Source organism: Sphaeramia orbicularis, chromosome 16 (genome assembly GCF_902148855.1).
Source record: "Sphaeramia orbicularis chromosome 16, fSphaOr1.1, whole genome shotgun sequence".
Taxonomy (NCBI): Eukaryota; Metazoa; Chordata; class Actinopteri; order Kurtiformes; family Apogonidae; genus Sphaeramia; species Sphaeramia orbicularis.
In genome coordinates, this window is record NC_043972.1 from 46,448,244 (window position 1) to 46,464,270 (window position 16,027).

General features: G+C 37.6%; 1 protein-coding gene across 2 annotated transcripts in view; it reads right to left on the reverse strand.

The window, feature by feature from the left end:
* Window positions 1–5,693: 5,693 nt before the first annotated feature.
* lsr (lipolysis stimulated lipoprotein receptor) overlaps window positions 5,694–16,027 on the reverse strand; it is a 32,250-nt gene continuing 21,916 nt past the window's right edge. For both annotated transcript variants that reach the window (XM_030159196.1, XM_030159197.1), the window contains 3 exons: window positions 15,112–15,406; window positions 12,214–12,679; window positions 5,694–8,353 (listed from right to left, as the gene is read on the reverse strand). In XM_030159196.1, the coding sequence (XP_030015056.1) occupies window positions 8,318–8,353; window positions 12,214–12,679; window positions 15,112–15,406 (797 nt within the window). In that variant the 3' untranslated portion in view covers window positions 5,694–8,317. The remainder of the gene's footprint in view (window positions 8,354–12,213; window positions 12,680–15,111; window positions 15,407–16,027) is intronic.

Here is a 16,027-nt window from a genome sequence, read left to right on the forward strand (position 1 = left end):
AACAGCTTCTCTTGCCTTATATATATATATATATATATATATATATATATATATAATTTTTTTTTTTAGTTTTTACTCCTCTGTTTCCCTCAAATAACCAAGGAGCGAGCACCTTTGGCAATAGAAATGATTGTAAATGAACATAACGTACGGTCCGATATGCTACTTTGTTTACATCTAGCTATCACACTTCCTTGCACACAGGCAGTTTACTGTGACTTGCCTGGAACATTACAAAGTCGTGAGTTGTGATTTGAAGTCGTGACTTGCGGGCTCAAAAAACGGCCTGGAACGCAGCATTAGTCTATATTGTTTAGACTACTGGCTGGAGGGTGGGGATGCGTGCAAATCTGTGGACCTGCACGGAGTTTCCTGGCCAACTATCAGTCAGTCTCAGGAGGGCTTATATACAGAGCTTATATTTGAATCTGGGGGTCCGTGTGTGGACCACAGCTGATGCCTGTCACTGACTTACATTGGTGTCACTTCTGTGGGCCCATCATGGAGTTTTTAGCGATTCCATAATGTAGTCACAGATTTTCATTTGAAGATCCGTGGTCATTACATGGAATTCTGATCATTCTGCCAACAGAAGTGGGTGGTATTTCCACTGGAGGAGAACTCAACTAAAGCAATCAAAGTCCATATATGACTTCCTGTCAGTGCTCAGTAGTAACTATATTGATACCTGTAACCATTTTCATGTTATAAACCATCAAAATATGGACCATTATAAGTAAAGGCACATTTTTATTGTTTCAAAAATTCATAAAAAAATCAAAATTTCTCAAAACTATGAATAAACTTTGTAGACATTGTCCCATGACAGCTACATACAATAAAAAAGAATAAATAAGTAAATAAATCCAAACAGCAGTTTTATGGGAGAAGATGTTTGAAGAAATTGCAAATGAAGATGACGACAACAAAGACGACAGCAGCAGACACAGCGCCTTCACAGTAGCTCATGGCCTATGAGTTAAAACACAGAAGTTCCTTTAATAAACCCATACACACATATACAGCGGTACCCACCAGCCTGGACCAGGCCTTTGATTATTCTGCAGCTGTTGATGACTACAGAACCACCACGGTTCAACTCAAAGCCTTCAAACCCTTTTTCACCTGCTCAGGCACATCGGAAAAGTGGTTTGTGATGATAAATAATATTTACATAGTGTGTGATTGTTCAAGTATCTCCAGCTGAAGCTGAGCGTCTTTGGAAATCAACATATGGTCACTTTAAAGGAGAGTTTGAAAAAAAAAAAAGATTCATAAAATTCCACTTGTGAATAGTTACTGTTTTGGAAAAAAAGGGAGAAAGCACCACAAGAGGAAGAAGAAGAAAAGAAAAATAAGTCATTTTTCTTTTCTTTTCCGTTCTCACTTCCACATCCTGAAGTGTCATGTCCTCTTTTATGCTTTCACCAGATGTCTGGAGTATGACTTTTTTTCTAATTTCAGATCCTTTTTTTGTGCTTTGAAAATGTGTCAAGTATTTAATGAGCCTGTAATACAAAGAAGGAAAAAAAAACAAATGAAAAAGTTGAAAGTATATTTTACTATATATGTTTACTTCAGAGTTCTAGAATATATTACTGTGTTACTGCAGCAGTAATGTTGAGGAGCTGCATCCAGATGCACTTGTCAACAGAGGGATTGAAAGAAATACCTGATATGTTTATAACTGCGAAGAGTTAAGTATGGAAATATGGAATACTTTATGGACATGGGTACCTGACTCTGGCAAAAATATCTATACATTCAAGAAAATATAGGTTATGGAAAAAAACTACAAAATGTCTACATTTGGTCTCCTTTATCATAGCTGACAGTTTATAGTATAGAATCCAAAATGGGCCATAAACCATCAGAATGAAATAGTATAAATGACAATAATATGATAAATGACTTCATTTTTAATTCCAATAGTAGAATAGTTTTCTGTGGAAGAGTTTGTAAATATTGACTTGTATGTGAAATGCAGAGGCCTTATAGAAAATGATCCACTGCTGCAGAGTGAATGACCAGACGGTACAGAAAGTAATTAAAAGGACTTCAACGTAATGCAAAATAAATAAACATAAACTTTACAGTTGAACAAATCTACTGCATGCTTTTAAAATTTATTAATCATTTTAAATATATCTTTGAGTTGCTCATCTTGACAATACTTGTCATTGATTGATTTTTCACAGATATTTGAATTTCAGTGAAACTTCTGTTGAACTTTTACCTCAAACTAAAAACAAATCATCTCATGGAATAACTCAGTTCATCTTTTCAGTTGGGTTGTTTACACAAATGAGTCAAGTTTTCTGTTTTGTAAAAGCATCAGTAGTGAAACAGAACAAAGTACTTAACTGTCATACGTAACTAACATAACTGTAACATAACTATCGTATATTTTTGAGTTATGTGAGTATTTTCATTGTATGTAACTATATAGTTACTCTGTTACTCTACTTTTTAGTCAGACATTATACTTTTCAAAGTGACTTTTCGACTACAGTTTTTCATCCTGTCTCTAACACATCTCCAAATGAACTGAATCTAAATGATGTATTCCAACCTGTGAGGGCTTTTACCACAGAACATTTTACAAACAGTATCATGTTAGGACACAATTGTTGTTAAATGTTGGAAGAGGTTTTCCAACGATTACAATAGCATTAAAAGCTTCCTTACTCACCAGTTTACACTTAAACACTAAATGAACAGTTTCTAAACCTACGGTTTGTGGTGGACGCCTTGAGGGAGATTGCAGCACTAGAAAAGAAAAAAAGGTTTTGTTTGACATTCATGGACCATGTAAACCTGGAGATCTGATTAATAGACAAATAGACCCCTTTACATGTTCATATACAAACCTGCTTTACTCTTTCAACTTCCAAAACAGATCAATAACCACGATTGTGGATTTCATTGTAATAAATAGTACATTTTTTTCAAATTGTATTATTTTTGTGTATTTTTGGGTCCAATATGTTAATAAAATAAGAAAAAGTGTAAAAGAATTATCAGCTCATATAAGTGAAATACAGCTGATAGAAGTATAACAAACATGCGTGTGATTAACATGTTTTATGTGTTCTATAAAGGTCACATCAGGAGTATGGACAGACCCCTAAGGGTTAAACACTACCTTCCACTATGAACCATTAGATCAGTGGGTACAATCCACTCATGAAATGACATGTTCTAGAAAACCAACCAAACCTCCATATCAGTTCTTCTACAAAAACAGGAGAAAAAGATGAAGTTTATGCAGTTTCAGGTTCCAGAGGGGTTATTTTGGCTTTTTTATCGGAGGGTGTGGTCCGGGGTCCGGGGTCTGGTCCTGCTCTCCCTCACAGGTCCATTGTTGATGCCTCTTCCAGTGTCGTCTACACCCACATCTACAAACATCAAAACAGAGTCATTTCACACTGTTCGATGTAGGACAGTGATTTCATGATGTGTTTTTGTAAATGTGGGTCCTGAGGAGACAGGAAGTGGATTTGTACCGACCTCTGGATCTACTGGTTCTGTTGGAAAACGACCTCTGATGGATGGACAGCTCTACAGACAGGCCTCCTCCTTCAGAGGATCTGCATCGCTGGGTCGGCTGGTGGTCTGTCCTGGGTCCCCTGGGTACGGGGGCTTCTACTCTGCTGACTTGTGGATCCTTTGGTGAATTTTCCAGAACACAAATATCTCCACAATACTCAGTTACCGTTCAACATGTCAATGATACCGATCACAATGAGCAGTAACAGCATCAGATAAAGGTCTGGGTAGTCTCTAATGGTCTCTGCACCCGTCTCCATCTCCTTTCACACACACACATATTGGCTTTCTGTACTACATTATACCCTAGGCTGGGGCGGCCATGGCTCAGATGGTAGAGCGGGTTGGCGGTTCTCATCCCGCTCTGTCCATGTGCTGTTTTGTCCTTGGGCAAGACACTTTACCCTCCTTGCCTCCAGTGCTGCTACTCACACTGGTGTATGAATGCATGTGAATGTTCGGTGGTGGTGGGAGGGGCCGTAGGCACAGATTGGCAGCCACGCTTCCATCAGTCTGCCCCAGAGCAGCTGTGGATACAGATGTAGTTTACCACCACCAGAGGGAGAATGTGAGGGTGAATGAATAATGGATCCACTGTGTGCACGTTGAGTATGCATTCATAGAAAAGCGCTACATAATTCTAATCCATTATTGTTATTATTATTATTATTATTATTATCTGTAAACTTAAACATCTAGAATATTTTTTTGGGAATTTGACTTTCCTTGCTTGTACATGGAGTCTCATAACTACATGGTTCATTGACCATCTGTGAAACAGCAGATTTTCAGAAGGATAAGTTATTATGTACTTGTAGTATTTGTACTGTTTTGAACTCTCGGCATACACAGGCCCACCTTGCATTGGTTTCCTCCAGGTGCCACTGCTGGGAATAGACACTACCAGTCCAAAGTTTGGACACACCTTCACATTTAAATGGCATGAGCTGGACCACAGATGGACAACAAGTGCTCAGCATCACTGGGAACTCCTTCAAGACTGTTGGAAAACATTTCAGGTGACTACCTCATGAAGCTCATGGAGAGAATGTCAACAATGTGCAAAACAGTAATAAAAGCAAAATGTGGCTATTTTAAAAAATATAAAATATAAAACATGTTTTGAGTTGCGTAGTTAAAAAAAAGTGTGACATAATTCCATATGCGTTCATTCATAGTTTTGATGCCTTTAGGGAGAATCTACAAAGTAAATAGTCATGAAAATAAAGAAAAACCAAGTCAGTCCAAACTTTTGACTGGTAGTGTATGGTGGAAGAAATCGGGTGAGTTTTTTGCACGTCACTTAGAGTGTTTTTTTTTTTTTTTCAATGGACCACTTTGTGTGTATCTCCTGAAAATAGGACACGGTCTACAAAAGTGAAGTTGAATGTACGAGCTCTCAGGTGTTCACTGTGGGGCAGTTTTCATGCTCAGTTTACTCGTCTTCCTTTGAAAGTACTTGGGCCCAGTTTCATCATAACAACTCTTGTAATTTTAGTACCTGCACGTTATTTGAGCCCTATATTGTCAATAAATGCAAGTTTATTTTCTCTTTGCGCTGATTTTAATAAATGATTTTTACAATAACCCTTAATGACTTTGACATGTGCATCTACATACACACACACACACTGTATTTGCAACTGCCAGTAGAAGACCATACCAGTCCCCCTGGTCACACCCCTGGATGCTAATCAGTTCTTCCAAGTGTAACTCAGTTTATCTTCAATATTTTGAGTTTTATTAAATAATCTGACAAGGTTTACATCAGTTTTTCCATCACTTCTATCCCTGCTTTAAGTGTTACTTAATTGAATTGACTAATTTACTTAAGTTTTTCTTCAATATCAGCCTTGGCTTTATCTAAAACCTGTGCGATTATTAAATAAATCTTAGTTTTTCCATCAGTTTTACTCCTCTTTTGACTATTATTTAGATGAATTGAGTGATTTGAGATGAGTTTTGCTTTGGCACTACCTCCCTGGAAAATCACACAAGAACTTCAGACTGAAGCCACATCAGAAACAGAGAACACACATCTGACAGAACGCAGTCACAGCAGGGCAGACGACTAAATGTTTGACTCGTTCAAAATAGATTAAACTTTAATAAAGTAAAACCATTCCACAATAACCCGCCAAGTGTTTATTTGCACTATACTTTAATTTAATGTGTCATAAATTTCAATAAAAACTGTACAAACTGACTAAAACCTGTTGTGTTAGATCTGCTGGATCCCAGTTTTGCACATTGTACTCCAATGTGGTTTTTAGGGATTAAAAATGTGCAGTTTCTGATGTTGGGTTTGGATCTGGATCCTACTAAACTTAATTTATAAAAGGAAAACACAAAGAAGCATATCCATGGGTTTGGACTTTAACATGTCCCTAAACAATAAAATAAGTCACAAGATGAAGAGGAAAACATCGGTTTGACACTGAGGATACGTAGGGCCTGATTTACTAACACTGCAGATAACGGACACAAATTTGCTTGCTCCCACTAAAAAATGCATGTGCTATTGATTTGCATGTCATGGGTGATCAACTATGACTGCCTGCACAAATGACAACAGGTGGAAAGTCCTGAGACCGCCCTATTTAAATGGGGACTTTGCATGTGCTACTGGTTGTTGTCATGGAGACAATACGCTGGAAAAACTGTTGTGGAATGTGCCAGCACTAATGGTAACAGTGACTGGAATGATCCAGACGCACAGAAATGTAACGTTGGAGGAGTTTTGTCATAGAAGGCACTGCATGACTCCTCCTTGTGGCTGGGCCCAAATCATCCCCTCGTTCATTGCTGGGGAGGCCATACGTCTCATTTATTTTTTCTTTCTTCCGTCATTCCAAAAATGTTGATGCGAGTAGAAAAGACTTGTTCTGTCTTTGGTTGTGCCTATGCCGCCTCCTCGCCACAACTGCAGCCAGTTTTTCACAAAGCTGTGCCAGTTCAAACCTGCCTTTTAGACGTACAAAATATAGATGTAAAATCAGCCAACGCACTCAGTTTCAGGTTTAAGTCACATTTCGCACTAAATAATTATTAGCATTTACTCCTACCAATAATTTTGCGTGTTCTTGCAGAAACACCCATATGCATTAAACACGCTAAATGGGCTGCACGACCAATTTTGTCCATTTGAGAGATGCAACCCTCAGTGTGTCCTGTTAGATAAGTTTCAAAGTGTTTTTGCGTACACAGTCAAGTTCCGACACGTTTTCACACACGCAAACCTTTAGTAAATCAGGCCCTTACAATCCAGTGTACAATCAAATTATCCACTAAAATGGTGTGACCTAGTGGTGAAAACTTGAATGAATGTTTGACCATAGAGACATTTATTGGAATATTAGCTTTCATTACATACATTGCTTATTAAGGCTGTATTATTTGGCTGTACAATATACTGTAATTTATAACTGAACTCTGTGTTAAAATGGAAAAAGATCCAATAAAAACTGAGACTATTTTGTTCACCAGCTAAACGCACTGGACGCACACACTAGGACTACAAAAACACAGGACGCATACAGTAAAGGAATTCATCAACTTTTACATTGCTTTTCTTATTTAAAAAAAAATCAGTTTTTTCAAAGAAGCTAAAATAAAAACCTAACTCCCTATAAAACTATATCAATATACAGGGTGTCCACAAAGTCTCTTTACAATTTAAACAAATATTAATCAGATTTCTTCTGTGTTCTCAGTGGTTATCAAAGTTTATAATCACATTACATCTGTGTATTTCAGGTACAGGTTCTGCCAAATAAACCCCAACACGGCGACTCCTCAAGAAAAGGCACTATGTGTATCCTGGTTTATCAAAACTAAATCGCATATGCAGCCTGTACGAATGTGAGGGATTATGTGTAATCAAATCATTGGTCCATTTTTCAACGAGATAATTAATTCCTGCAAATGTTGACCTTTGACCTTTTGACTGAATATGTGTCACCACAACTGGATGACCTTCAACCAACCATCATTTTCCAAGTAGATGGTGCACCACCACACTGGGGACTGCATGTTGGTGGGTTCCGAAATCTAACATTTGCACACTGCTGGATTGGAAGGGATGGTCCAATTCCCTGGACACCTGGTTCACCAGATATCACTGCCCTGGATTTCTGTCTGTGGGGTTATGTTAAAGATATACTGTATCAAACAAAGATATGGGACATCAGCGACCTGAAGTAAAAGATCACTGATGTCATTAACACCATTAATGAGTCTGTGATACAGACAACATGGAAACAAATCCAGTACCATCCGGATGTGGTTCATGGAACTAATTGTGTCCATATAGAGGTGGATTAAATGAGGAAAGAACATCTCAATATCTACTTTACATTTTGTGATAATTTCTACAGATTTGTCTTTTCATTTGCTTTCGTACTAAATTTGTTAAATTGTAAAGAGACTTTAAGGACAGCCTGTACTTTAGCAACAAGAAACTACTGTAAATGTTTTTTCTTCTTTTCTTTTTTTTACAAAACTATTCAACACATTCTGTACAATCTAAGGCACTTGTGGCAGCCATAAAATTTTAGACATGAAAAGGTACATAACTTTAATCCATGCACCTCATGTCATATAAAGTATCAACACACATTCAGTTAAAATCATGCGTTATAAAAAGCACTCCACAGCAAATCAGCAGTGTGGCCACTATGTACAGTCTGGAAAATTAACTGGTTATTTGGGGTTTTCTGGTGAGTCGCAGCTGCACGATTGGACAGGATCCTCAGCTTGGGTTTGGCTTTTACACCACCAGACTCTCCCGACTGACCGCTCCATTCTGTAAAAGAACAAAATAGACATTTTACTGAAGGATGAAAACATCTCTTCTAATATCTCATTACCTTATACATGAGGAGATCCATTTATAGTCAACACAGAAATGTAAAGAAACTCCACAACAGGACAGAGATAGAGACAGGATGGCAGTTTACTCTCACTTATCATCAACTAGAGACTCTTTTTTTTTTCTTTTTTTTAAAGAGTAATTTCACTCAGATTCATAGATTTCTATATTTGGGCTGAACGATATGGACAAAATTTCATATCTCAATATTTATGCCAGATATCTCGATATTGATACAATAGGATATGACTACGGGTTCGGTGAAAACCAAGCATTTTTCAGAAAAATACAAACATCATAATACAAAAGAATGTGGAAAGTGCAGTTTTATTTATAAGAACTCACTGCCAGTCATCAACGTTAACATAAAGTACGAATAAATGAAATTTGTTGTGACTTCCAGAGCTGTACATGCAGGGCGAACACGGGGGAAATCTATATCGTTTATATCGTTGCTTTTTCGATATTAATATCTTGAATGTTCATATCTAGATATCAATACGATAACGATACATCTTTCAGCCCTATTCCATATCACAAAAAAGATAAAAATCAACGGCAGTCCCTTTTCCATTGAACTTCTGCACAAAACTTTACCGATATTTACTAAATGTCGAAAAAGCAGAAGTGCAGAACGTCGGTTTATACCATTAAATCACAAATGCAATGATTTGTTTATTACTGCGAAATGACACGAGAAGTCATGCCATAAACATGCCGACGAAGGCAGATATCCTGCTGATTTACAGATATATTCATTATTATTATATATTACCCCTCTCTCTCGTACTAAATTAAAAAATTGTTCAGTTTACTATAGGGATGTAATGATAACCGGTATAATGATAAACCGCAGTAAAATTTCCGACGGTTAGTATTACCGTTTAGATTGCAATTATCATAATAACCATGTTCGATTACCGCACCTAGAAAACTCACGGTACTGTTCAGTTCCTTAAGAAGCAGCGGCACTCCAGGTGTGTGTGCGCAGTTTGTAATGTTCGGCCTCTGAAAACATGGTGGAAGGCACCTGCACGGACAGAGCTCCAAAGATTCGGGGATAGGGGCTCCCGCACGGACACGGTCTGTCGGAGCGCATGCACGGACCCAGTCCATCTGACTGCGGGTCTGTTGGAGCGCGCGCACACGGACCTGGTTCGTCCAACTGTGGGTCGGTCCGAACAAGCACGCGTATGGACTCAGTCCATTCTAGCAAGTGAGGGCACAGACCCGGTCCATGCTAGTGTGAACCCCTCCCCGGCCCCCAATGATTCAGTCCACACTCAACATTGAAACCGTCTGAATATAGATACTGAGGACAAACTCATTCCAGTTCAAATGAGCCCAAATGAGTGAACTTCAACTGTACAAAGACACATGATGTGTGTAAAAACCAAAGGAGAGGAGGCATAATGAACTGAAGGACATTCAACAGTAAATCCACTGACTGACCTCCAGAGGAACTGGACCATATGACACTGTTGTGGTTGATCTGTCACTGACCAGGAGTGAACCACTGACCAGTCTGGATCAGATCAGCCTAACATGTTTTAAAATCCTCATTTTTTCAGAATATTTACATTTGTTCATGAAACAGTTCAGGAAAACATGACTGTGTTTCACTTTCTGTTTGTGTGCGTACAATAGTGTATATGTGTGACACTGTGAATGATTTGATCTGGAAAATGTTCAAACAAACTCCACTATGACCTGTCCAACTACTTTTTTTCACACTCAAAAACACCTCAGGAATCAATAGGAGAATTGATAAGGAATTAGATTGATAAGCAAAACTGATAATGGCATTGATACTGATCAAATCCTATCAGTTCCACCCCTGGTGCGGATATTTCTTGTGTCCGTAAGGTGCCAGCTTTAATGCACATTTGTATGCTTGTTGTTTACATGTTATTACTTGAATGTTTCTGCAACAGAAAGTACATTGTGCATGTTACTTTATTAGTTTTTTTTTTTTTTTTCAAAATACAACTTGGTTATACTATTTCAGTGTGTGTATTTGTACTTTTTGAACATTTTGAACACATTTCAACAATACCGCAATAATAATGATAACCATGATAATTTTGGTCACAATAACCGTGATATGAAATTTTCATTTCGTTACATCCCTAGTTTACTGGTGTGTCCACACATACCACGATATGTGTCTTTTAAAACTCGTCTTCTTTGCTTGTTGTAACATCTGTCAACATCCAGGTTTTTTTATTCATGTGACTCTAGTTGCGGAAAAAGGTCTTCCCATTGCAGTTTTGCATGATATATGCAAAACTACGCCCGAAAAGCCACCTCTTGCCAACGCAAAAACTTTTCATCGAAAAACGAGAGTTTGGGCAAAATTGTCCTTTTTACCATTAGGAAAATTTTTATGCGCAAGTTATGTTCGCGTAATTTGAGGGTCAATGGAAAAGCAACTAGTGTCAGTAAATGTTCCTCACACCATCTGCTACTTCATTTTCTCTTAATTGGACATTAACAGGGTCTTGAGACCCCAGAATGCATTTTTGTCCTCTGTAGGGGACAACAGTTTAACAGCTTTACTTAAAAAAAGAAAAGAACAGAAAAGAAAAGAAAAGAAAAGAAATGCTGTCCATTGCAAAGGACATTCAATCAATAAATAAAGTATCTGAAATAAATGTTGCATTATGCTGTTTCTAATCAAGACAATTATTTAAGGTAAAAAAAGCCAAAACTTTTACTTTCCTGTGTTTCAGGAGATTAACATAGAATATGAAAACAGACTTTTTTATTCATTACAACTTTGCTATTGATTATTTTGAGAATCGCAAATCAGACAGAATGAAAACTTCAGGCTTCGAATCCAGTGTTTGAAATTATGTGTTTGACCCCTCAGTCAGATGAGAATCCTCAAGTCTAATGAGGTTTTTTTTTTTTTTTTGTCTTATAAATCCTCAATATGTTGTCATTTTGATTTGATTTTAAATTCATTTTCTGATTTTCACATATGGAAAAAAATTAATTATTCAAAATAAACGAAGTCGCCCTCTATTGTCAACTGACGTTAAACATTTAAATCTGTGAAAATCTACAATGTGTCTTTTTTATAATTATTTTAATGATAATAGTCAATATTGTGTGAGAATGTGAAGTTTTAAGTCAAGTACGATTAAACCTGATCAAAATGAGCCTGTTTACAAAACTACAAGAATCTGATAACTGGGAGTAATCAGATAATTGTAGTAATCAGATCTGACATATTTACATGCACTTAAAAAATGCGATAATCGCAAACCCTGATATAGATGTTCCAGTCCATTATTGGATTACTTACGAACGTAGTGATGATAGACTTAAACTTCCTGTTATGTCTTTCAATTATGTTTGACTACTTAACTTCTGTTTTCTATGATTTTAGTTGTTGCTACACATGTGCAGACGTAAAAGAACTAAATAAATCAGATTAACCTGTAGACAGGTACGAAGACATCGGGGTATTAAGGAGAAATTCAGGTGTGTTAATCTGATTTCTCAGAAGTTATCTGATAAAACATATCAGATGACACTGTTTAACTGGTCACTTAAATTATTTGATAACTCCAGAAATCGGATACTGATTGGAATATTAGTGTGAAAGTAAACAGGCTCTATGTGACCCCTACCACAACCAAACAAAGATCCACAGATACTTGTAGAAAACCCAATCTGTGTTCCTTCTTAGATCTTTCAGGACGTTCTGATCTGTATAATCAGGAGTGTGTCCACTTATTTTGCTGACCTGTTGTGGGCGGGGGCTCTGGTTGGGGTCTGTGACTCACCTTACGGAGGTTGCTTTTCTTTGACGACGACACACTTTCATCTTCACTGTATGGTGGAGGTGGAGGCGGTGGGTAGTCATCGCGACGGCCGGGGTATCCGGAGGGCGGGCTGTTAGGAAGGGGTGGGGGTCCACGTCCGCGTCCCCGGTCTGAGCGCTCGCTCTCGCTGTCCAGGTGTTCGCGGCTGCGGGCCCTCTGCTGCTCGCCCATCCTCTTCCGCTCCATGGCCTCCCGCAGAAAGCTGTCGTCGTAATCGTTTCGGCCGCTTTTGGCGCCCCCAGCGTACCGCCGATCCCTCTCCAGGTCCATCAGGTCATCACGACTGCGGCTGCGCTTCCCCGCCATGCCGCCATAGGCCCCTCCTCCTCCTCCTCTGCGATCATCAGGAGAGTAGTCACGGCGTCGGCGGTCATCAAAGTCTCGATCGTAGCCACTGCGAGCACTGCTGCTCCACTCATCATCAGAGCTAAAACGAGAAAGAGCCATACATTTAAAGGAGAAACATACAAAATGAGGCTCCGCCTTCAATATATATGAGTATATTTATAGCAAATCCATAATGATAAGACATTTGAGCCCTGATTGGTCAAAACTATTACCCAACTTCAAATGGATTTGCTACGTCAGGTTGTGTTAGCTGCTCAGTAAGAATCAGCAGCTGAATTAGAATAGAATAGAATAGAATAGAATAGAATAGAATAGAATAGAATAGAATAGACTTTATTGTCATTGTGTGTCCAATGAAATTAAGAGTGCTACTCCAGTCTGTGCCACAATATTATATTAGAAACACTTAACGTGCCCACACTTGAAAACCCTCAGCCTTCAGTCCACACCAAAGTTTTTGCACATACAGATGGACAGACAGATGGACAGATGATGAACTGATGACAATACCCTGCAACGAGGGCCGAGAGTAAAAAAAAAAAAAATAAAAAAATTTAAAAAAGCCAGAAAATAAGAACAGAGTAAATATAAATTACCAAAAAACTAAAAAGTAAAATAAGAAAATAGAATATAAATTTTAACAGAAGTAAAATAAGAATAGAACTAAAAGTAGAATAAAATAAAATAGACATAAAATATGACACAATATTTATAATATTGACAGCATTAACAGTATGTATATCTACCAAAGTCTATTAAAAAATAGAGCCTTTGTATTTGAATATTGAATAAATACTGCATGGTTATTGTAAGAACAGAGGATTATTGCATGACTTACTGCACACAATTCAACTTTGACAGGGCTATTGCACATTATTGGAAGTGACTGCATGAGGATACACTGAGGGAAGTGACTGTACATAAAGAACACCAGAGTTGTTACTATTTCCTGTTCAGTGTGGTGACAGCTCTTGGGAAGAAACTGTCTCTGAATCTATTTGTCCTTGTTGTGAGGACAACAGGTCAAACAGATGGTGACATATGGGACATGTCTTTGATGATGTTAGTCACTTACATTACACATTTGTACTTTGCATAAATAATTCCTGAAAAAATTATTTCCATTTCAGCTGTTTCTTCAATACAGGAGAAAAAAAAATCTTTTCTTCACACTTTTTGACTTCATTAATTTTATGAGGTCCACATGTGGACCACAGGACACCAGCTGATGACCACTGATGGATAAATCAGCTGCATTCATAGTTGGTTTTACAAACTCTCCTATATTAATATTGTATTAAAAATGTATAAACTATACTGAGGAGAGGAAATGTAAACAACCAGTTATCTCTCACAAAAAGCAATTAATAGGTTTGATGTTTCAATTATTCAATATATTATTAAACATGCATGTGGCCTACCCTGACATGCATTAAACAAAGCTGTGTCTGTTGTACATCTCTTTGCAATGTCTGGTTCCAACTAATATCACGAAGTGACACTAAAATGACAAAAATAATTTGGGAATATTCATTTATCCAAAACTTCTTACAATCAAATCACTTCTCAAAATTTACAGATAAGGCTTATCATGAGTTTGAATCAAAAAGGACTTATTATAGTCAGCCTTGAGTTTGGTTTCTGAGTTCACATTAATTTTAGAAATGGAGAAATAGTTCTGATTCACACCGACCACTGTATGACTGACAAAACTACATTTCAGTTCCTGTTTCACTTTTCATTGTACTCATTCATTAGAAATCTGTTGATGTTCATTTGAGATTTTCGTGTAATAATTTTAATTTAAGTCTTAGTTTTCATTTATAATAAATGGCACATGGTTCTTTAATTAAATTTCCAAGTTTTAAGCAAGCTCCAGAATAATTACAACAAATCCCTCTGTGCTAAGAAAAAAAAAAACTGAATTGAAGAATTTATCTGATAAATTTAGTGACATAAATCAAATGTATCAACAATAAGAACTTGAATGTGTGAGGTTGTCAGGTTCTGCTACTATGTTAGAGTCCTGTGGTCTGGATGCAGGAGATCAATCTCCCAACAGACGTGGACGGTACTTTCACTGGAGGAGAACTCAACTAATGAAATCAAAGTCCATATATGACTTCCTATCAGTGCTCAATAGTAACTATATTAATATCTGTACCCATTTTCATGATATAAACCATCAAAATATGATCCTTTGTAAGTAAAAGAAAACATTTTTAATATTGAAAAATTCGTCAAAAAATTAATAAATAAATAAAATAAAAATTTCTCAAAACTGTGCTTTGTAGACATTGTCCAAAGGAAGATACATAAAAAATTGAAATGGATCTGAACAGTAGTTTAATCAGAGAAGATGTCTGAAGAAATTGTTAACGAAGACGACAATGTCCAGCGCCTTCAGGCTGTTGTGTTAAAACCATTCCTGCCCTACCCGTTGAACCTCATCAATCCAAACTACTACTGATAAAAGTAACAGGACTATTTTCTTCAGTTTCATCAACATACCCTCTCCTGCCTCGGGGCTCATCAAGATGACGCCGTCCCGCATAGTCATCGCGGCCGTAACGACGTCCGATATCATCCAGGTTGTCCATGGAGCGTGCCCGTACACGGTCGCCCATCCCTCCTCCCCGCCGGTTGTAGTCGTCACGGCGGTGAACATGCTGGGAAACGCTGCTGATGGTGCTCATGGCTTCATCCTGGTCGTAGACAGTGGCCAGAGGGGGAGGCTGGGAGCGACCTCCTCGCCCTCGAGCGTCCATGCTGTCGTGAAGGGAAGTCACTTCGCTCATATTATCCACTGAAGGAGCAGGAAAAGAAGAAGAGACACAAATAGGACAGAGGACACAATCATGAAGGGTTTAACAGGTTTCCTACAAGTTCAATGTAAGACTTTTGAAGACCTTTTTAAGACTACTTAGAACACAATTTAACGCCCATTTCACAACCATACTAGCAAAAACTTCATGACTCCTAGGATTTTAAAAGCGATAATTGGTTCCTAATATCAGTATAAATTGTTGGGAGGGGACGGGTGGAACTGAGTAGACTAAGCTTAGTTTCTTTACAGCTTGGACATATAACAGACACATTTATTTATTTAACCTTTATTTATCCAGGTAAGTTAGTTGAGAACAGATTCTCATTTCCAACAATGACCTGGCCACATTCAAACACAACACATCAAACAAGTTTATGGTAACATAACTGAAGACCGATCATATTAAATGTAATACATTTTAAAGATGTTTTTAAGGTATTGAATGCAGATTTGTAGATTTAAGACTTTTTAAGACCCTGCGGGAATCCCATTCAAGAATAAGAAAACTACCTGCAAAGTACCTGCAACAATTAGGATACGATACATGAAACAATACAACACAATATAAATAATTAATAATTATGGTTTATGCAATATATA